The sequence below is a fragment of the Chiloscyllium punctatum genome, chromosome 3 (genome assembly GCF_047496795.1).
Source record: "Chiloscyllium punctatum isolate Juve2018m chromosome 3, sChiPun1.3, whole genome shotgun sequence".
NCBI lineage: Eukaryota > Metazoa > Chordata > Chondrichthyes > Orectolobiformes > Hemiscylliidae > Chiloscyllium > Chiloscyllium punctatum.
In genome coordinates, this window is record NC_092741.1 from 70,664,977 (window position 1) to 70,688,333 (window position 23,357).

The 23,357-nt window shown below is 40.8% G+C and overlaps 1 protein-coding gene across 2 annotated transcripts in view; it reads right to left on the bottom strand.

The window, feature by feature from the left end:
- Positions 1-23,357, bottom strand: part of klhl32 (kelch-like family member 32) — a 307,588-nt gene that overhangs the window by 10,942 nt on the left and 273,289 nt on the right. For both annotated transcript variants that reach the window (XM_072554905.1, XM_072554909.1), the window contains 2 exons: positions 20,567-20,625; positions 5,786-5,978 (listed from right to left, as the gene is read on the bottom strand). In XM_072554905.1, the coding sequence (XP_072411006.1) occupies positions 5,786-5,978; positions 20,567-20,625 (252 nt within the window). The remainder of the gene's footprint in view (positions 1-5,785; positions 5,979-20,566; positions 20,626-23,357) is intronic.

Consider the following 23,357-nt stretch of genomic DNA (forward strand, 5'->3'; position numbering starts at 1 on the left):
AACTTAATAGAACAGAGAACAAAAGATTCCATTGTTGCTTTGTAGATTTATAACCATTACAGTTTCCCAGTCTAGTATATTACAGTGTGACTAGATTTCAAGAAAATTGGGTTTAACAGGGTTTGGGATATCCACATGTCATAGAGATTTCTATATAAATGCTTTTATTTTTAACCAGTCATTTGATATCTAACCCTGTAAAATTAGCATTGTTTAAAACAAATATCTGCTACATCGTTGTAGAAGAAGTCCTGATCTGTGTATAAATATCCTCCATTAAATCATCAGGAATTTAATGACGCAGCCATTTTGTTTCTAGACTTGTTTAGATAAACGCTACCAAACTACTACAATCTTGGGAAAACCACTCTTCCAAACTATTATCGAGAACTTTCTTAATCAACCTATTCAGTGACGTTGTGACACACTTCTAGAGCAGGTGAGACTTGAAACCAGGCCTCCTGCCTCAGAAGTAGGGTCATCACTGCTGCACATACTTTGAACCACTCCATTCCATTGAGTTGCAACACACCTCTTGAGCAGGTGGGAGTCAGGCTCAGAGGTTCTGGCTCAGAGGAAGGGACAGTACAACTTTGCCACAAGAATCCTACAACCTTTTCATTTAGTCCATTAAATCCAACACCTTGACACCTGGAAGCCATTTAATATTTGAAGGTTCCAATCACTGTTACAAAAAGAAAACTAATTAATCATAAAATCAGCAATAGTTGAAATATTCCTTTTTTTCAGCACTATATCCCAATATCCCCTTCAAAAAAAAAGGAGAATTTTTATACTGGGCTTGGTTGACCTAATGAGTTTTTAAGAGGAATGCTAGGACTGATGTTGGTAGTCGATAGGGTAAGAAAGTCTAAATCTTTTTATACAAATGTATTCATGTTTATTGTTAGCATTTAGTTGAAATCTAAAGTTGCAAGATTGGTTGGGCTTCGTTACTTAAATAAGCAACTGAAACCAGTTCCTCTGTGGCTAGGTCATCCTGGTCTTTTGTCTAAGAAGTATATAAAACTAATCAAGTTAGAGAGATGTACAATCAAGTGCTCGGAGTTGGTGATGAAGGAAGATGGGGAAGAAGCGAAAAGAGATACTCCTTTATTTTTGTTTCCTTGAATGTCTTTCAGCCTCCAGTAATTGGTTATGACTCTGGTATGGGAGAAGCAGCTATTTGGTGCATACCTGGGAAAATGACAAATGTTTATTCTCTTCCTAATGCTCAACATAATATAGTACTTCGTGGTAAGATTAATAGAATATACAAAAACATATCCAAATATGTTGTTGAATAAATAATTAGGTAAATGCTTAGAACAACACATGTGATGTGCCATAGCTGAAGCATATGGGAGGTCCTGGATGCTAGCTTGATCCTGGGCAAACACGTCTGAGATAAGTATCTGAGGTTCAAGTCGCTTTGGGTCAGAATTTATGAGCTGGAGACTGAACTACAGACCCAATGACACATCAGGATGTGGACATCTACCTGGATTCTTTGTACCAGGAGAGAGTTGGACCTCTTAGGATGGGGTTTTCTGATTTAGTCAGTGTTCAGAGACAGGAAAATGTGACTATGAGTGAAGTAGGTAAAGGGACCCAGTTAGAAGGAGCATCCACTTTTGTACTTGTCCAACAGGATTGAGGTTCTTTCAGTTTGTTTGGATACAAGTGAGCAAATTGACCTTGGCACGATAGTACAGAAAGCCACTCAGTTGGAGGCAGCAAAAAGGAATATTAGGAACAGTACAAAGGAATTGACATCATATTCTGCAGCAACATGCATGAAGCCACATTAATGTATTGTCTGCCCAGTGCCAGGGTTCAGGACATCTGCTCAGGGCAGCAGAGGAACTTGCAGTAGGAAGGGGATGATCCAATTGTTGTGATCCATGTAAATACTAGTAACATAGCCTGGATAAAGAAAATGGTTCTATGTACTCAGTATGAGAGGTAGGCACCAAATTAAGAAATGAAACCTCAAAGATTATTACCTGAGCTACGTGCTAACTGGCACGGAGAAAATCATAATAAAGAGGTGAATGCATGGCTCAAACATTGGCATGAGGAAAGTAGATTCTGGTTCATGAGATGCTGGCACCAATACAGGCAAAAGTGAGATCTGTACCATTGAGATGGTCTCTATTTGAACTGGTGTGATGCCAGTATTTTTGCAAGATGCATAACTAAGCAAACATGTGGACATGTGGGGGTAGCCATTACGGACTAGGGCAGGAGAGATGATGGAGGAATATACAGAGGGATAGAAGAGATGAACAGAGAAGTGGATTTTAAAGTTTGTGGGGGTAGAAAGGAAGGGTGCATATCACCATGCTCCACAACTAGCTGCACCTTCTATCCAAACTGCTTCAGTAAAGTTATAACATTGGCAGCCACTCAATAATGTGGAAATATGTCCTGTCTGCGAAAAGCAAGAAAAATGCAATGTTGGCTAATTGCCAACCTATCAGGTGACTTTCAATCATCAGCAAAACTATGGAAAGTGCCATTGATAGAGCTACTACACAGAACTTGATCAACAATAAGGTGCGGTGAGAGTGATAGCCCTTGACATCAAGTCTGCGTTTGACAGAGCGTGGCATCAAGGAGCCTGAGCAAAGCAGGAGTCAATAGAAATTGGAGTAAAATTCTACATTGTTGGAGTCACACCTGCAAAACCAGGAAATAGTTATGTTTGTGGTTGTTTGAGGTCAGTCATCTTAACTACAGGAGATCTCTGCAAGAGTTCCGCAGGGCAGTGCCCAACCATCTTCAGCAGGTTCATTAATATCCTACCTTCCATCATAAGGTCAAAATGGGGATGTTCACCAATAACTGTCCAAATGTTCAACATCATTCATGACTCCTCAGATATTGAAGTAGTCTATGTCAAAATGCAACAAGCCCAGAACAAAATCCAGGCTAGGACTGATAAGTGGCAAATAACATTTGAGCCACACAAATGTCAGATCATGACCATCACCAATCAGAGACAATCTAACTATCGTATCTTGACATTCAATGGTATTACCATCATTGAATCCACCACTATCAATATCCTAGGAGTTATCATTGACCAGAAAATGGATTCGTTATATAAATACAGTGGCTACAACAGTGCATCAAGGGCTAGAAATACTGACGATCAGTAGCAGCAGTGTGTACTATCTATAAGATGCACTGCAGGAGTTTGCCAAAGATTGTTCGACAGCACCTTCCAAACCCTAGAAGGACATAGGCAGCAAATATATGGAAACACCACCACTTGTCAGTTCCAATTCAAGTCACTCACCATCCTGACTTGGAAATATATTGACATTCCTTCACATTCATTGGGTCAAATTCCTGGAAGTTCCTTTCTAGTGGCATTGTGGGTCAGCCTATAGCACATGGGCCTGCAGTGCTTCAAGAAGAATTCCACCACAAGGGACAGGCAATAAATCCTGGCCCAGCCAGCAATGCCCATTTCCCATGAGTAAAGAAAACACAAGCTCACCTTCACTAATTTTGGATGCCACTTGGCTTTTCAGCTCTTAATCTGATTACAGCCTTGGTCTGAACATGGACAAAAGCGGAAGTGAGCGTGACTGCCCTGACGTCAAGGCAGTATTTCAGTGTGTGACAGCGAGGAGTCGTAGAATTCCTACGGTGTGGAAACAGGCCCTTCGGCCCAACCAATCCACACCAACCCTCTGAAGAGTAACCCATCTTCCTATTCTATTACTCTACATTTACCCCTGACTAATGCACCTGACGTACACATTCCTGAACACTATGGGCAACTTAGTATGGCCAATTCACTTAACCTGCACATCTTTGGATTGAGGGAGGAAACCGGAGCATCCAGAGGGAACCCACGCAGACACAGGCAGTATGGGCAAACTTCACACAAATAGTCACCTGATGCTAGAATCGAACCTGGTCCCTGGCGCTGGGAGGCAGTAGTGCTAACCACAGAGCCATGTCCTTGCAAAACTAAAATCAATGAAAATTTGGGGTGGTACGGCAGGCGAATTTCTCTCCTAATTGGGTAGTGTCATGCCAATCATAAAGGAATTTGGTTGTAGTCATTGGAAGTCAATCACCTAAATTCTGGGACATCACCAAAAATGATCATCCCTCCAACATACTACCAGAGGTGCAGATGTGTGCTGATGATTGCACAATGTTCAGCACCATCTTCAGTGACTCAGATACTGAAACAGTATATGTCCAATGCAACAAGCCGTGTATAATATACAGATTTGGGCTGTTAGCTGGCAAGTGATGTTTGCAACATTCAAACACCAGGAAATAAACATCTCCAAAAACAGAGAATCAATGAAACTCCAACAACACTTGAAGCTTGACACCATCCAGGAAAAATAAACTTGCCTGGAAGGTATCCCATCTAATCCCTTCAACATTCATTCTCTCCACCATTGATGCCCATGAATTTCAATGTGTACCATCTGCATTTTGACAACTCAACATTCCTTCAACAGTACCCTCTAAACCCTCCTAGAAGGACAAAGGTAACAGATACATGAAATACCAGCTGGAAGTACCCCTCCAAGACACACATCATCCTGACTTGGAACTACATTGTTGTCCCTTTACGACTGCTGAGTCGATATGCTGACACCTCCTTCCTAGCACCACTTTGGGTGTATGTTTACCTCAAGGACTGCAGTGGTCCAAGAGAGCAACTCACCACTATCTTTGAGGACAATTAGGAATGGCCAATAAGTGTTGGCCTAGCCAGCAATACCCTCATCTTGTGAATGTTTCTTAACAAAGCTATCTTCTCTCCATTTTAAAGAAATATTTTCAAGTTTTGTGTAATGATTTGTAACATTCCTACAACTACATCAAATATTTTGTTTTCCATTCTTTCTGTCCAAGTGGACACTGTTACCTCTGTTGTTTCTTGGTAGAGGCAGGTTGCGTTTCAAAAACGCTGTTGATTTGACCACTTATTTCACTACTTGTTAGACTGCACAGCTGACCTCATTGTCTATCTAAAACTTGTTCCGAAAAGTGAGCTGACTATTTATTGGGTCCAATCATTGCCAGGATCTTCTGTACCATGGGACCATGAGCAAACGAGCACTGCATTATTGGAAAAACCTACTGCAGCTTGAACAGGAGGTCTGCTGAGTTTACAGAAGTAACATTAGTAAATCCATAACCTACAGTAAAATACTTCTGTACACTTGAATATTAAAACTGATTAAACTGGGATACTTCCTTAGTCTGACTGCATTCTGCAGTTCCTGTGGTAGAGGAGTGTTTTACAAATCAAGTATTTCAGGCAGTGCAATAATGTTGATTACAGCTGGAAGAAAAATGTAAAGGGATTTGAATAAAAGTACAATTCTCGGAAATTTGTCCAATTCATTAATATTATTTAATATGAGAAACTCCTATGTTCTCCAATATGCAAGTACTAAAAGCTAATGAACTTTATTTTCCCAAGGCTACTCCCAATTCACTGCAATTCATGCTGTGGCATATAGGAATTCATTTTTCTCAGCAATTGTGCTGTCAGTTCACCACTGGCAAACAGAACGACCTTACCCATGATGCACATGGACAACACTGTCACTATCAAGAATTGCAATCAACGTATCAAAATACTGGTACAAATAAATCAGCATAAAATCATTACAGGAGTGATAATATAAGTTTGTAGTTAATGAGTTATATTTAATTTCTCCAGCATACTTGACAAGAAACTTGGTCAAACCTAGTTAATGGAGAATTCTCAAAAAGGAAACCTAAAAACACCTACCTGTGAGTAGATTGAAATGGCAGCGTACCCACTGGTCAGTGTCTATGTTATAACAGTCTATTTGACGAACTAAAATCCGATCATTGTTGTAGTCCAAATCATTTCCTCCAAGAACATAAAGTTTTCTCTTGACAGCTGCCATAACATGATATACCCGCCTCTGTAACATTGGGCTGCGGCTGATCCATTTATTCTGAGAGTCAGGAAGATATTAAAAATTACACAGAGTTCAGTGTAAGTTATTTTTAGTCACTTGCAGATCACTCCACGCAATTGCTCTCCAGATGACAGGACATTTAAGAAGCCCAAACTACTACCATAGGCACATGGTAGGCCCTGTTCTTGTCAAAATGAGGTGTTTTTGAGTTCCAGTCTGATCCATGTGGCAGCTGGTGAGCTGCTAAATGGACATTCTGCTGTAGCGCTGCAATTGAGAAATCAGCTGGATCCCAGGCAGGGTCAATGCTAGCATGATGACTTGGGAAGGAATAACCTAAAAGGAGGCATAGAGTGGCAGGCAGAATGCTGAAGCTCATGTGTGAACTGAACAGAAGCTGCCAGATAAAAAAAAGTTCTAAGAACCAGCCACTGGAACATGTTTGCAAAACTGCTTGTACAAAAGTCAAAAAAGTGTAGTGCTGGAAACGCACAGCAGGTCAGGCAGCATCTGAGGAGCAGGATAGTCGATGGTTCGGGCATAAGCTCTTCATCGGGAATGATTGTACAACAGTGTCATGTTTATTGATGGTTTATTGATGGGGCAGCACAGTGGCATAGTGGTTGGCACTGCTACCTCACAGCGCCAGGGACCTGGGTTCGATTCAAGCATTGGGCGACTGTCTGTGTGGAGTTTGCACATTCTCCCTGTGTCTGTGTAGGTTTTCTCTAGTTTCGTCCCACAGTCCAAGATGTGCAGATCAGGTGAATTGGCCAGGCTAAATTGTGTTAGATGCATTATGTTAGATGCATTAATCAGTGGTAAAGATAGGCTAGGGGAATGGGTCTGGGTGGGTTACTCTTCGGAGTGTCGGTATGGACTTGTTGGGCCAAAGGACCTGTTTCCATACTGTAGAGATTCTAATCTATCTTTAGAAATCTTTAATTGAAATCTGCAGTAAATGTAGGAAAGAGGCTAAAACCTATAATACAAATGTGTCCTCATTGGTTCATTTCTAAATAGCATATTCAAAGTCACCATGTATATCTTGCAGGCTTCCTCTGATTTTCCCTTCCTCCATAATCTGTAAGTACAGAGGGTTGACTGTAAAGAGATTCAGAACTGGATACTAAAACTTTCTCCACCTCTACAAATTATTGCTGAAAAATGTGCAGTATAGCCTTAAGAAACCTTTTCCAAATATTCAATTATTTCATTTATTCAGTAAGCCTCGAATCAATGCAGCTCGAACAGCAATCCAACTTTAATAAAAGCCAAAAGAACAAGGCTTCCTGGCCATGCCTGTGTTTTGTAGGGGCTAAACCTATCGGGAGCTGCATTTGTTTCCTGGTCAGGTCTGTTTTGTAGGGGCTAAACCTATCAGGAGCTGTTTTTGTTTCCTATTGCTTGCACAGCCCTCAGGCCCTCATATCCAATCATAGAGACATCCTGGGCTTAATCTTAATGCCCGATACTGCATTGTGGGGCTCCACTTGCAAGCTGATTAGAGTAAATTAATTAAATAAATGATTAATAATAAGACTCAAACTGGGTCAGATTGTGTGCAAATATGTTTTAATAACTCACTGACTCATTACTGAAAACATCATGGTCTTGAAATCCAGTAGTGCTCAAAACTGAACATGCTGGGAACAGACTGCTGCTTGGTATATATGTCTATTTAATATTATCTCTGGCAGCACATCAAATTAGCCCAAAGACCTTATCATAATGTATCAAATGCTTGAGTATGTGCACCCAAGCCAGATATAGGGCATGCGTGATGTGAAAGAGTATGCATTGAATGGTAAGATGCTGGGAAGTACACAGGATCAGACAGACCGTGGTGTGCATGTTCATACATCCTTGAAAGCAGGTAGATAAGATGTTAAGAGCATATATGAGATACTTATCTTTATTAGTTGAGACATCAAATACAAGAGCAAGGAGAGGGTAGACAATGGCCTGTTGATATTATCAATTGGCTAATAATTCAGAGACCCAGCTAATGTTCTAAGGATAAGGATTCAAATCCAGCTATGGCGCATAGTGGAATTTGCATCAAAAACAAATTAAATAACAGATCTGGAATTAATGGACTAATGATGACCATGAAACCATTGCAATTGCCAGGGGAAAAAACATCTTGTTCACTAATGCCCTTTAGGGAAGGAAATCGGTCATCCTTACCCAGTCTGGCTATATGTGACTCCAGACCCAAAGGCATGTGGGCTGATTCTTAAGTGCCCACTGGCAATTAGGAATGAACATTAAATGCTTACCTAGCCAGTGATGCTCACATCTCATGAATGAATTTAAACAAAAGGTAGAGCTGCAGAAACTTTGGTTAGGCCACAGCAGGAGTAGTGTGTGTAGTTCTGGTCACTGCACTATTGGATGGATGTGATTGCAGTGGAGAAGGTGCAGAGGAGATTCACCAGGAAGTTGCCTGGGCAGGAGTGCTCCTGCTATGAAGAGAGGGGTTGGGGTTGCTTTCCTTAGAGCATGGAAGGCTGAGGGGAAATTTGATTGTTATGCATAATTTTAAAAGGGGCATAAATAGATTATCTGTAGAGAAAATGCTCCCTTAGTACAGGGGTCAATAACCAGGGGCACAGATTTAAGGTAAGGAGCCAGAGGCTTAGTCAGGATTTGAGAAAAATGTTTTTCACCTAGGTGGTGGTAGGTATCTGGAGCTCACTGCCTAAAAGGGTGGTTGAGGCAGAGGATTCCTCCAAGAAATTTAAATATAAAGTTGAGCACTTGAAATACCATAACATTTAAAACTACAAGCCAAATGCTGGAAATTGGGATTACAATATATAGGTGCTTGATGACTAGCATGAAAACAATGGCCTGAAGGGTCTCTTTCCATTCTGTAAAAAACTGAGACTCTAAAAGGCAGCCTTTCCTAAAACACAGATGCAGCAAAGCACTAAGGTTTTCAGTGATTCTTTGGGGGGGGGGGGGCACAGTCCAGGCAGTGAACAGAAGAGTGAGATCCTAATCCAACGGAAGAGAAAACTGTCCTTAAACAAATTGCACCAATGGGAAGAAATCATGAAGGAGATTAATTCCAAAACAAATAGCTGGAATATAGAAAGAAACTCAATCACCTCAGCAAAGTTGTCAAGTTTTGAATACCATTCTTACACTCTGTACATGTCACCAATGCTGCAGCCCCGGTTCCCTATGTCCTCTGACAATCATTGCAACATCTCTTCACTATATGTCCTTTTCTCCAAACTCACAAACTGTAACACAACTATAACCCCATGCTTCACATTCACCTCATCAAACACTCTGCATACTTGTCATTCAACCATGATAGACGCATTCACAAAACAGTAGTCCCCCCTGTACCCATGGGGATACGTTCCCAACATCTACCATGAATGCCTGAAACCACAGATAGGTGCAAACCCATTCATTTAAATGGGAAATGTACCTTCCCATCAGCCCTCTTGTCCCTGGTTCAGGATCGTTTCCTGTAATATGTTCGCGCTGCAGGTAACTGAAACAGCAGAAACTGGACTGCGAATACAGTTTGGGTGAGGGGTGGTGGGGGGGGGGGGTTCACCCTGTATGTCATTAACATTCTTCCATCTTTTTCTTCTGCAGAATGAGACTAGGCATCTTCACGCAAAAGATAATCACCAGATGTTCAGTTTACTGACACACACTATGCCTCCTTGGAGAAAATGTGCTGATGATCATTAGCAGGGGCTGAGTTATGGTTTCAATGACTAGCATCATGTGAGGAGGCATTATACATTATTCATTAGTCTAACTCGTTATTATTCTCACTCCTAGATCATCCGATACATCATTCAACAAAGATTACAGGTACTCCAATTTTTATGAGCTTTTCTATGCTGTTCTCTTCCGTCTAACGTGTTGATTCTCCTCTTCTTCCTCCTTCAGAGACAGTTCATCCAGCCAAACTAGACTGCAATTTAACTGTTTTGAAAGCAACCATTATTAGAGCCATAAAGTCATAAATGACAAAAACAGAAACTTCCACCCACCAAGTCAGTGCTGACGATGTTTCCCAAACTAAACTAGTTCCATTTGTCTATATTTGGCCCATATCCTACTAAAAGGTTTAAACCTTTCTAATTCATGGAGTTCTAGTCCAGGATTCTCTAAAGGTAAACTTGCAGGTTGAGTCAGTGGTTAGGAAGGAAAATGCAGTGTTGACATTTATTTTGAGAGGACTTGAATATAAAAGCAGGGGTGTACTTCTGAGTCTCTATAAGGCCCCATACCTCAGGATGTACTGGCCCTGGAGTGTGTTCAGACGAGGTCCTTGAGAATGGTCCCAGAAATGATCAGCTTAACATATGAGGTACATTTGAGGACTCTGGGTTTATACTCGATGGCATTTAGAAGGATGAGGGGGATCTAATTGAAACATACTGAATGACCTGACAGAGTAAATGTTGGAAAAATGTTTCCATTCATAGGAGAGGCGATGACTAGAAGGCACAGCCTTAGAGTAAAGGGAAGACCTTTTACAACAGAGAGGAGGAGAAACATTTTCAACCAGAGAGTGGTGAATCTATGGAATTCATTGCCACAGAAGACTATGGAGGCCAGGTCATTGAGTGTATTTAAGAATGAGGTAGATAGTTCTTAAGTATCGAGGGGATCAAGAATTCCAGGGAGAAAGCAGGAGAATAGGGTTGACAAATGTATCAGAGCTGAAAATGTGTTGCTGTAAAAGCGCAGCAGGTCAGGCAGCATCCAAGGAGCAGGAGAATCGACGTTTCGGGCATGAGCCCTTCTTCAGGAACTTGTTTCTGAAGACAGTTTCCTGAAGAAGGGCTCATGCCTGAAACGTCAATTCTCCTGCTCCTTGGATGCTGCCTGACCTGCTGCGCTTTTCCAGCAACACATTTTCAGCTCTGATCTCCAGCATCTGCAGTCCTCACTTTCTCCTTGACAAATGTATCAGCCATGATTGAATGGCAGAGCAGACTCGATGGGCTGAATGGTCTAGTTTCTGCTCCTTTGTCTTATTGTCTTCATGTATCTGTCTAAATGTCTTTTAAATGTTGTAACTGTACCTGCATCTACCAATCCCTCTGGCAGTTCATTCAACAAAAGAACAACCCTCTATGACAAAATTTTGTCCCTCAGGCCTCTTTCTTCTCTCACCTTAAAATATGCCCCCTAGTTTTGAACTCCCCCACTCTGAGCAAAAGACCTTTGCTATTCATCTTATCTAAGCCTCTCATGAGATTATAAACCTCTATAAGGTCATCCCTCAACTTCCTACAGTCCAGTGAAAAAGTCCCAGCCTATCCATATAATTCAAACGCTCCAGTCACAGCAACATCCTGGTAAATCTTTTCTGAACCCTCTCCAATGTAATAATATCCTTCCTAAAGCCAGACGACAGGAGCTGTACACAGTACTCCAAAAGTGGCCTCACCAATGTCCTGTACAACCTTAATATGACATCCCAACTCCTATACTTAGTGGTGAGTAAAGGAGGAAAGTATGTTAAATGCCTTCTTAACCACGTTGTCTACCTGTGATGCAAACTTCAATTAACTATAGGGGTTCTATAACCCCTAGAACTTTCTGTTTGACATTGCTACTTTGGGCCCTACCATCAACTGTATAAGTCCTGCCCTTGTTTGTTTTTACCAAAATGCAATACCTCGCGTTTATACAAATTAAACTCCATCTGCCACTCCTCAGACCACTGGCCCAATTGATCAAAATCCCTTTATAATCTTAGATAACTTTCTTCACTGTCAACTGTACCACCATTTTTGGTCATCTGCGAACTTAATCACCATGCTTCCTAAATTCTCATCCAAATCAATTATATAAATGGCAAAACAAAAGTGGACCCAGCACCGCACCGTTTGAAACACCACTTGTCACAGGCCTCTAGTCCAACAAGCAACCTTTTACCACCAGCCTCTGTTTCCTACCATCAAGCCAATTTTGTATCACTTGGCAAGTTCTCCCTGAATCCCATTTGATCTAACTTTACTAATTAGTCTATCATCTGGAACCTTGTCAAAGACTATTGTAAAGTCCATGTGGACAATGTCCACTGCTTTGCTCTCATCAATTTCTGGTTACATCCTCAGAAGATGCAATCAAGTTTGAGAGAGAGGATTTCCCACGCACAAAGCCACGTTGACTGTCTCTAATCAGTCCTTGTCTTTCCAAGTGCCTGTAAATTTGATCTCTCAGAATCCTTTCCAACAACATACTGATGTCAGACTCATGGGTTTATAGTTCCTAGGCTTCTCCTTACAGCCTTTCTGAAATAAAGACACAGAATTACTCCCATTGCTGCAGATGATACAAATATCTCTGCTAGGGGCCCTGTAATTTCCTCCCCAACGTCCGAAAACATGCTGGGATAGACTTGATCAGGTCCTGGAGATTTAACCACATTTATGTTTAAGACCTCCAGCACTTCCTCATCTACAATGTGGATTGTTTTCAAAAGATCAATATTTGTTTCCCTGAGTTCTCTAGCCTCCAATTCTTCCTCCACAGTAAAAAATATTCATTTAGTTTCTCTCCCATCTCCTGTGGTTTCACACATAGATGACCACATTGATCGTTAAGAGGCCCTGTTCTATCCCTAGTAGCCCTTTTGCTCTTAATGTACTTGTAGAATCTCTTTGGATTATCATTAACCTTACTTGCCAAGGGTATCTCAAATATTCTTTTTGCCCTCCTGAATTTCCTCTTAACAATGCCCCCACACCCTTAATATTCTTCAAGAAATTCACTTGATTCCAGTGGTCCACACCTAATATGTAACTCCTTCTTATTCTTGACCAGAGCTCCAATATCTTTATTCATCCATTGTTCCTTACTCTTACCAGCCTTACCCTTCACTTTAGAGCCTCTGAACTCTTGTAATCTCACTTTCGAAACCCTCCCATTCACCAGTTGTTTGTTTACCTGCAAACAATCTACTCCAATCAATTTTTGAAAGTTCCAGTTTCGTACCATCAAAAAACTTATTCTAATTAAGAACTTTATTTTTTATGCAAGGCCTATCCTTGTCCATAGATATTTTAATACTCATAGAATTATAATCCCGAAGTGCTCCTCCGCTAACACTTCAGTTGCTTACTCTGCCTTATTTCCCAAGAGAAGGTCAAGTTTTACTCTCTCTTTCTCTCTCTAGTAGGTACACCTGCATATTGATAAAGAAAATTGTTTTGAACACATTTAACAAATTCCTCACTATCCAAGCCCTTAACACTGACAGTCCCAGCAACATTTGGAAAGCTAAGATCCCCGACTATAATAAGTCTATTATTCTTACATATATCTGTGATCGCTCTAGAGGTTTGCTCCTCAATTTCCCTCTGACTATTGGGGGCCTATAGTACAATCCCATCAAGGTGATCATTGTCTTCTTATTTCTGAGTTCAATTCCTACAGTGTCACTGGATGATCCCTCAGAGATATCCTAAGTACAGCAGGAATGTTTTCCTGAATTAAAAATGCCACTGTTCCTCCACTCTTGCCTCCCTTTATATCCTTCCTATAGCATCTAAACCCCATAACATTGAGCTGCTAGTTCTGTCCTTCCCTCAGCCATGTTTCTGTAATAGCTATGATGTCCCAGTCCCATGTTGTGATACATGCCAAATTCATCTGCCTCACCTGGAAGACTTCTTGCATTGAAGTAAATGGATTTTATTTCTTCAGAGTTACATCATTCTCTGATTTACTCTTGCCTGCCTTTTCTAACTAACTTGCTTTGATTTTAAAATTATGAACGTTATTCTTCTTTCTATTCTCAGAACAACTTAGGATCCCCCCACCCCCTGCTGCCCCACTCTTGCCACAAGTTTAAAGGCTTCTGATTAGCACTCGCAAAACTCACCGCCAGAATACTAGCCCCCTTCCAATTCAGGTGAAACCCATCCATTTTGAATAGGTCTTTTCTGCTCCAGAGGAAATCCAAATGATCCAAAAATCTGAATCCTTACCCACTATACCATCTCCTCAGCCCTATCTTCTTATTCCTACTCTGATTACCATTGGACTGGCACTGGAAGTCATCCAGAAATTAATACCTTTGAGATTCTGCTTCTTAATCTCCTAGCTAACTACCAATACTAACTCTGCAAAGCCTCTCCTTTATCCTTTCTATATTGTTCTTACCATATTAGAAGTAAATATGGAAGATGGTGTATTTCAGGCTCATAGTGAGCATGTGCACCACATCTGCTAGATGGTGAGCATGTGTATTATGTCTGCCAGATAGTGAGCATGGGCACCATGCCTACCAGTTAATGGGCACATGGACTATGCCTATCAGATACTAAGCACGTGCACTATGCCTACCAAACCATGTCTGCCAGATAGCACGACTGGCTTCTGATTATGGACCTGAGGACTGGATGCAGTAACATCAAATTTCTGGGCCACCACTTGTCCTGAATGAAATACATTTTTTTTTTAATCAGAGTTTGAACCAATGAATAGTCCTTTATGAACAGCTACAGACAACATTTGTTTGCTATATAAGATTTAATTTGCTCTTCAATTAGATCTTCTTCAGGAGCAAAGTTTGGCAGGTGAGCTCCTGATCATCATAAGGAGCTGAGACTCAATGGAATTGTGGGGGGTGGTTATTCCAAATCACTTCACAAGGCATCAATAATCAGAATAGAAGAAGGGGTCATTTCCTATGCTGGGTATTTGTGCGCTCTTCGGTTGGCAAATGGCATCTATTACTGCACTTGAGAATGTCCTGCAAATGAAACAAACTGAAATATCAAATGATAAAGTTATTGTAATTCAATGCCATACCCTTCCAACTGTGACTTCTGTTAGTCACTGTATTCAAATGAAATGCTATATGAATTTTAAAAGGCTGGTGTGCATGTAAACCTGAAACAGACCTTATTAGAAAAACATGCACTCTGAACGGTGCAATAATTTTTTTTAAGAAAGCACATCTGCAAATAGTGGTCTGATTTATTAGCACTTTTAATTAAACAGCATAAAATGCAATTATGTCGGTTTACTACAAGTTTTCTTTGAGCTTTGAACAAAATTAGGTTTAAAATTGAAGGTTTATTTATAAAACAAATTCATGAAAATCCATCGAGGCTCAAAGGATTATCATCATTTCCTTGGTCTGTATAGGTGTCATAGTCTACTCATTGTTCAACCTGGTCTCCTGTTTGAAAACGTACCCACATTAGTATGCATATATAATTTTGAGTGGACTATTTTAGTATTGAAGCAATGAGTTTTTGTTCTTGACTATATTTGATGTAATTTAAGGGCAAGGTTAGTGAGACTGCATTCCTGGTTTGGAGCAAAGCTGGAATGTGGAGCCACCTGGATAATGGTAACAAGACTGTAACCTTGATTCTCAAACTGACAATCCAGTGAGACTCTTTTTAGATGTGGAGTGTTTGGGAAATGTCTCTAATGTCTAATGAATTACATTTTCCAAATTGATGCAGCCGCTAGATTAGTGATGAAGAGGCTGAAATTCCAGGTGGGATTGCATCAGTAGTGCATTTTGCATTTCTGGCACATCCAACTTGATGTTCTCAGATTCATTAATGTTTCCTCCTCACATACTGGGAGCACTAAGACCAGTGCAATGAGCCACACTTCATGAGCCCATTAATGCTGCATCTGATGAAGATGTGAAAGGAAACAGAACAAGAGAGTAAAGACATAAAGTGATGTGCAAAGGTAGCAAGGGTGATGCATTGACTGGAAATGTGGTGGAGGCATGTTAAGTAGATGCATTCAAGAGGGCATTGGATGAATATTTGGATAGAAATGGTGTTCAGGGATATAGGGAAAAGGCAGGAGCTTGGCACTAGGTAACAGAACCAGTGCAGGCATGATGGGCTGAATAGCCTCCTTCAGTGATACAGCAATTATGTAATTTCGTAACATTGTTGCTGTTCGACAGGTTTAATTGGAGGCACTAGCTTTCGGAGCGCCGTTCCTTCATTAGGTGGTTGTGGAGGAGCAGCACTCCGAAAACTAGTGCTTCCAAATAAACCTGTTGGACTATAGCCTGGTGGTGTGCGTTTTTTTTTAAACTTTGTCCATCCCAACCCAATACCGGCAACCTCTAAGTCATTATTGCTGTTGTTCATTTTCACCTTTTATTTCACTGTGAGATGCAGGGATAAACAAGTGGTCTGTGTGTTGCATGTGTAGGAAGAACAACTTCATTTAAGAACAGCTCACTTGGAGGGTAAAGAACGTGGACATGATGGGCATGATTCACAGCAAGTTGTGAGTAGTGTTGTGTCAGAAGATTACTCTCAGAAGTATTCTTCTTGTGGTGGCTAAGTGATAGGATTAGAGTTTAGAGCAATTAACCAGGCCAGTAAAAGACTCCATAAGTAAACTCAATTTTGTGAGCAAATCTTCTTTTCCATTGTAGAAAAAGTAAAAATTTTATGTAAGAATAAACAGCAAGGCCTGAATTCGACTCCAGAGTTAGAAATGTAGAGTCAGGAAAACACCCTGCTCTGCAAAGCGATATGGCAAAAATGCCCTGGACAACCCAATTCTTGTTACAGGGAGTGATGGCTGACAACTGGAGTTGGGATGCTGCCGATCCTTCCCACATCTCAAATCCCCCAATGCCCTTCTCCCAGCTAACACACACACACCCACCCCAGAAGGTCTATAAAGTGTGGAGATAGAAGTTCATAAAATAATTAGGGGTTTAATCAGATTAATTCCCCCTAGGATGGGGGATTTCAAGATTGGGGGCATATTTTTAATGGTGAGGGGAGTGAGATTTAAAAAAGACATGAGGGGAGTTTTTTTTTAAACAGAGGGCAGTTCATGTGTGGACTGAACTTCCTGAGGAAGTGCTGGAATGAGTACAATTGCAATGTTTAAAAAGATATTTGGATGAGTACATGAATAGGAAATGTTTGGATAGATATGGGCCAGGAGCAGACAGGTGGGACTATTTTAGTTTGGGGTTATGTGATTACATGTTGGCATGGCCTGAAGGGATTGTTTCCGTGCTGTATTACTCTATGGGCTGAGGAGAATACCTGCATTGATAACCTTGAACTTCATTGCAGCAAACAAAATTGCTTTCCAATGCTCACGTGTATACCTTCTCAAACTCCCTATGTACCCACTTACACTGCCATGTTTTCTTGCATGTCCACATGTGTCCCTCTACTCAACCGTGGCCCCTTAAACCTCCATGCCAACCTATCCACTTCCACCTATAATCCATAGCCTCTTATAGCTCATATGACATCTCATGCTCGTACATGTCCCCCAACCACCACTCCTTGCCTTTCCATCCTTTATCCAATCCATCTAGTACTTACCCTGGTAAGACCTCAGGACTCGTGCTCAGATGAAATATAACAATGCTCTTCAATGTCTATTGAGGAATTTATTATTTTTAAAACAAAACACATTAATACAAAAGTATTCATCAATTAAATTACTTCAACTACTCAGTTCTAGTAAAACAAATATGGATTCATAACCCCACTTTCAACGACTTTGCTAACATAGAGTTATAATCATAGAGATGTACAGCACAGAAACAGACCCTTCGGTCCAACTCATCCATGCTGACCTGATATCCCAACCCAATCTAGTTCCACCTGCCAGCACCTGGCCCATATTCCTCTAAACCCTTCCTATTCATATATCCATCCTTTTAAATGATGCCTTTTAAATGATGCCTTTTAAATGCTGCAATTGTACTAGCCTCCACCACTTCCTCTGGCAGCTCATTCTATACAGGTACCACCCTCCATGTGAAAAAGTTGCCCCTTACATCTCTTTTATATCTTTCCCCTCTCACTCTAAACCTATGCCTTCTAGTTCTGGACTCCCCACCCCAGGGAAAAAGCTTTGCCTATTTATTCTACTATTCCCCTCATGATTTCATAAACCTCTAAGATCACTCCTCAGCCTCCATCACTCCAGGGAAAACAGCTTCAGCCTATTCAACCTCTCCCTATAGCTCAAATCCTCCAACCTTGGCAACATTCCTGTAAATCTTTTCTCAACCCTATCAAGTTTCACAACATTTTTCTGATAGGAAAGCCAGAATTGCATTCAATATTCCAACAGTGGCCTAACCAATGTCCTGTACAGCCACAACATGAACTCCCAACTTCTGTAATCAATACTCTGACCAATAAAGGAAAGCATACCAAATAGGAGAAAGTGAGGACTGCAGATGCTGGAGATCAGAGCTGAAAATGTATTGCTGGAAAAGCGCAGCAGGTCAGGCAGCATCCAAGGAGCAGGAGAATCGACGTTTTGGGCATGAGCCCTTCTTTCCTGAAGAAGGGCTCATGCCCAAAACGTCGATTCTCCTGCTCCTTGGATGCTGCCTGACCCGCTGCGCTTTTCCAGTAAAGCATACCAAATGCCTTCTTCACTATCCTATCTACCTGCGACTCCACTTTCAAGGAGTTATGAACCTGCACTGCAAGGTCTCTTTGTTCAGCAACACTCCCCAGGACATTACCATTAAGTGTATAAGTCCTACTAAGATTTGCTTTCCCAAAATGCAGCACCTCACATTTATCTAAATTAAACTCCATCTGCCACTTCTCAGCCCATTGGCCCATCTGATCAAGATCCCATTGTAATCTGAGGTAACCTTCTTCACTGTCAACTACACCTCCAATTTTGGCGTCATCTGCAAACTTACTAACCATACCTTTTATGCTCACATCCAAATCATTTGTATGAATAATGAAAAGTAGTGGACCCAGCACCGATACTTGTGACAGTCCGCTGGTCACAGGCCTCCAGTCTGAAAATCAACCCTCCACTACCACCTCTGTCTTCTACCTTTGAGACAGTTCCATATCCAAATAGCTAATTCTCCTTATAGTCCATGAGATCTAACCTTGCTAACCAATCTCCCATGGAGATCTTTGTTGAACATCTTACTGAAGTCCATAAAGATCGCATCTACCCCTTTGCCCTCATCAATCCTCTTTGTTACTTCTTCAAAAAACTCAATCAAGCTTGTGAGACATGATTTCCACGCATTAAGCCATGTTGACTTTCCCTAATCAGTCCTTGCCTTTCCAAATACATGTATATCCTGTCCCTCAGGATTGCCTCCAACAACTTGCCCACCACTGAGGTCAGGCTCGCTGGTCTATAGTTCCCTGGCTTGTCCTTACCACCTTTCTTAAACAGTGGCACCACATTAGCCACCCTCCAGTCTTCCAGCACCTCACCTGTGACTATCGATGATACAAATATCTTAGCAAGAGGCCCTGTAATCACTTCCCTAGCTTCCCACAGAGTTCTTGGGTACACCTGATCAGGTCCTGGGGATTTATCCACTTTTATGCTTTTCAAGACATCCAGCATTTCCTCCTCTGTAATGTGGACATTTTTCAAGATGTCACCATCTATTTCCCTACAGTCTATATCTTCCACGTCATTTTCGACAGTAAATACGGATGCAAAACACTGAGTTGCTGATCATATTTCGAACTGATTGCTACCAGCTGTGACAATGAAAATGTTATGAAATCAGTTACACAGCACGCATTCTAATGATAGCCCTGAGGCTCATGTCAACATACAAAGTAGAATAGCAAACACTGATTTTTTTGAAAAATTTACTCTTGCAGATTTTTTTGCCAAAACATTTAAATGCTATGAGATTGTCCCCTTAACAGTCTGATAATTCCAAACAGTTTGGCAGCTCCATCAACTATAAATGGTAGAGATAAGTAGTTACAACATTCAAAAGGCATTTGGACATGTACATGAATAGGGAAGGTTAGAGGGATAGGAGCCAAACTCAGGCAAATGGGACTAGTTCAATTTAGGAAACCTGATCAGCATGGATGAGCTGGACCGAAGGGTCTGTTTCCATGTTCTATGGCTCTGTATATATTATATACCAAATTGTGTTTATTGAACAGTGGTTAGCACTGCTGCCTCACAGCGCCAGAGACCTGGGTTCAATTCCCGCCTCAGGCGACTGACTGTGTGGAGTTTGCACGTTCTCCCCGTGTCTGCGTGGGTTTCCTCCGGGTGCTCCGGTTTCCTCCCACAGTCCAAAGATGTGCAGGTTAGGTGAATTGGCCATGCTAAATTGCCCGTAGTGTTAGGTAAATGTAGGGGTATGGGTGGGTGGCGGGTCGGTGTGGACTTGTTGGGCCGAAGGGCCTGTTTCCACACTGTAAGTAATCTAATCTAATCTAATCTAACAATATCAAAGAACACTCTTCCATATAAGTAATTTACCTCTTGCAAAGGGTTCCCTGGATCTATTAAATAGGGTACCCCACCTTTCCAAAGAATTCTGGCAGGCTTAGACTTTCCTCTGAAAGGTCTAAAGTCATGTTTTGGCATTCCACTGGTGAAAACTGTATTTCATTGAAGGCAGATACATTTATAATATGGATAGTTACCTCCATAAATCACATGTGTGCAAATAGCAAATTGACTCCCTGGAAAAGCTGGTGTGTCCTGAGTTTTGTGGCCAGACTTCCAGAATCCGGGCTCCAGTGACATTTTGGCTAATGTGAAGACTTCCTCAGTCTCAACAAAACTTCAAGCCTAAGGTGAATGCAGTGAAATTTCACCACAATATAGGGATTAATATTAATGCCTACCTGACTTGGATCATACACCATAAGTCTGTTCTGGTACTGAGCAGTGTTGGTCACTCCACCTACCATGAGAAAAATAATATTAATTTGAGCTCATGGATGATTGAAGAAAATTTCAATGCATTGTTAATTTTCAATCCCTTTCTTCATACTTCGTGTTCATGTCCCACATACTTTGTTGTTCCATAGCCAGCTTATGATTTTTGTACAATGAGACAATTACTACAGATTCAATAATGACTGTCCTTTAATAAATCACCAAAGTTATTATTCACAGGCAAGTCTATACTTCCATGGTGAGCAAACTATTCCAACATGGAGAAGACTCATTAGAAATAAGATTAATCTTAACTTCATTCAATATTCATACACTTCTCAATAGGGTGCATAGGGTCTGTGATCCGCAGGCAGCAAGGGACTGTGCACAGTAGGGGACTGTGACATGCAAGGGACCATAGGACCTTGACCTGCAAGGGAATAGGGATGGTGCATAGCAAGTGACCATAACCAGGAGGACACCATAAGACAGTCCATAACAGGGGTCTGGGGTCTGTGACCTGCAGAGAAGGGCCAGAGGGCCGTGGCCAGCAGAGGTCAACTGAACTTGAAATTTGACGGATTTTTGCTCTTCAAACCCAAGATCATTTCTAACATTTGCATCACTCCTTTTTCTGAGATCAGATACATTGTAAACAGAATAAGAACCAAATCAGGAGCTTTACTTTGATCCATTTTGGCCAATGCACCAGTGGACCTGTGGGGACCTGAGGACCTTGACCTGTAGGAAGCTGAAGGTCTGTGCACAGCACAGGACCAGGGCATAGTCAATGGTTATCCAAATACAAACAAAGGGATGGAGGGAAAGTTACAAGGTTGACACTTATTTGAAATGTTCAGTGGGACGGGGGTTTCCTTGTGCTCTTGAACAACTGAGATTCTGTAATGCACACACCAACATATTGTTGGTATTTTACTTCTCACCTCTTACTGTCATTATATATACATTTTTAGTTGCCACATACTAACAAAGTTCTGAGAGGAATATTTACATAATAATACGATTGGCTAATCTACTTTGAAATACAATATTACTGGAAATCAAAGTGTAGTGATATAGCATTAGTTTAATGATAAAAATCTTTTCATCTATTGAAAGAGTTTGAGTTCAGTAAAAAAACACTATTTGCATAATGTTAAGTGGCCATTTAAATATACATTGGAATAAGTTTTCAACCACACTAAACTGTAGATCTAATTTTTACCGAAGTGATATGTAATTTAACTTATTTTGAAGCCTGTTTCCAGTCTGCTTCGGCATTCAACATGATCTGAAGGAGATTGCAAACACTTCAGTCTTAAAAGAGCAAAGCAAAACACAAATTGTCAAACAGGCATCAAACAAGCTGCTCCCACAATGTACAATCTATTTGACCATGGATCCTACCCCTCTTACTTGATGTCCTGTAGTACAATTCAGTGTTAACAAATACTCCCAATCCCCAAAATTAAAAAAAACTCTTAAAATTAGAGATGCATATTCATCACTAAATTGGGGCATTCCTTGAAACTGAAAATCCAGCACCACTACCTTGAAGTGAGTAATCACTCGTCTCGTTTGATATCTATCCCGTGAAACCTCCAATTCTATTCCCAATCACCAATGTTAATTGGCAAAAAACATTTTGCTTCCCTCTGGTAATGATTTTCACATATCCACTGATCGAGTGACATAAAAGAAGTTTCCTCACAAATTCTTCTAGAATTTCTTCAGGCTTGTTAAATTTAAATGTGTGTCTTAGGCAATAGTTTAGATGAAGTTATTTGCTTACATTTAAATTACCCTCTCAGTATTTAAAGGGCACAGATCATATTGTACTCAATCATTCTTTTCCCAAATAAGACATGCTGTTCAAATATCTTTTTGAATTCATACGCCAAATTCTAGATGTATGTTTTTGGTTTTCTTTGATCTATTCTTAAATTTTTAATTTCTTAATGTGTATAAGCCAAATGGAACCCAGCTACCTTTCCATCTATTTACATGTAACCCACTGTCTTATTTATTATTTTTAAAAATTTTTAATAGTGTTTGTACCTACATTTGTAAATTCACAACTATTTATAATAGAACTTTCCAATGTCAATAACTATCTGCAATTACACATTCCAACATTAAATAACATTCTGAAATACATTTTCAATTTAGTCAGATTGGATTTGTCCTACTTTCTTTGCACCAAACAATTTTGCTCATTGTTGTACAGATCCTATGATATTGAAGCTGTACTGGCAACGGTTGTCTGGAGCTGCAGCGTTAGTAGTGAACTACAGGTTTTCAGCATCACAGTTGGATGACAGCTAGATAAGTACATGGAGACTTACCACAGTACTTTGGTGATATAATTAGATTAGATTACTTACAGTCCCTTCAGCCCAACAATTTAGCCTGGCCAATTCACCTAACCTGCACATTTTTGGACTGTGGGAGGAAACTGGAGCACCCGGAGGAAACCCATGCAGACATGGGGAGAATGTGCAAACTCCAGTCAGTCGCTTGAGGCAGGAATTGAACCCGGGTCTCTGGCACTGTGAGGCAGCAGTGCTAACCACTGTGCCACCGTGCCACCCACGTATAGTGGGCAGCACCAAGTTTGTGCCTATAAAGTCCTCCAGGATCTGAACAGTCTTCCACCCACCCCTGCCAATACATTCCCCACATAGAAACCCTACAGTGTTGATTTCTCAGTAACTCGGTTTGAAGATTTTTTGAAGCATGATGATAACTTCAATCACC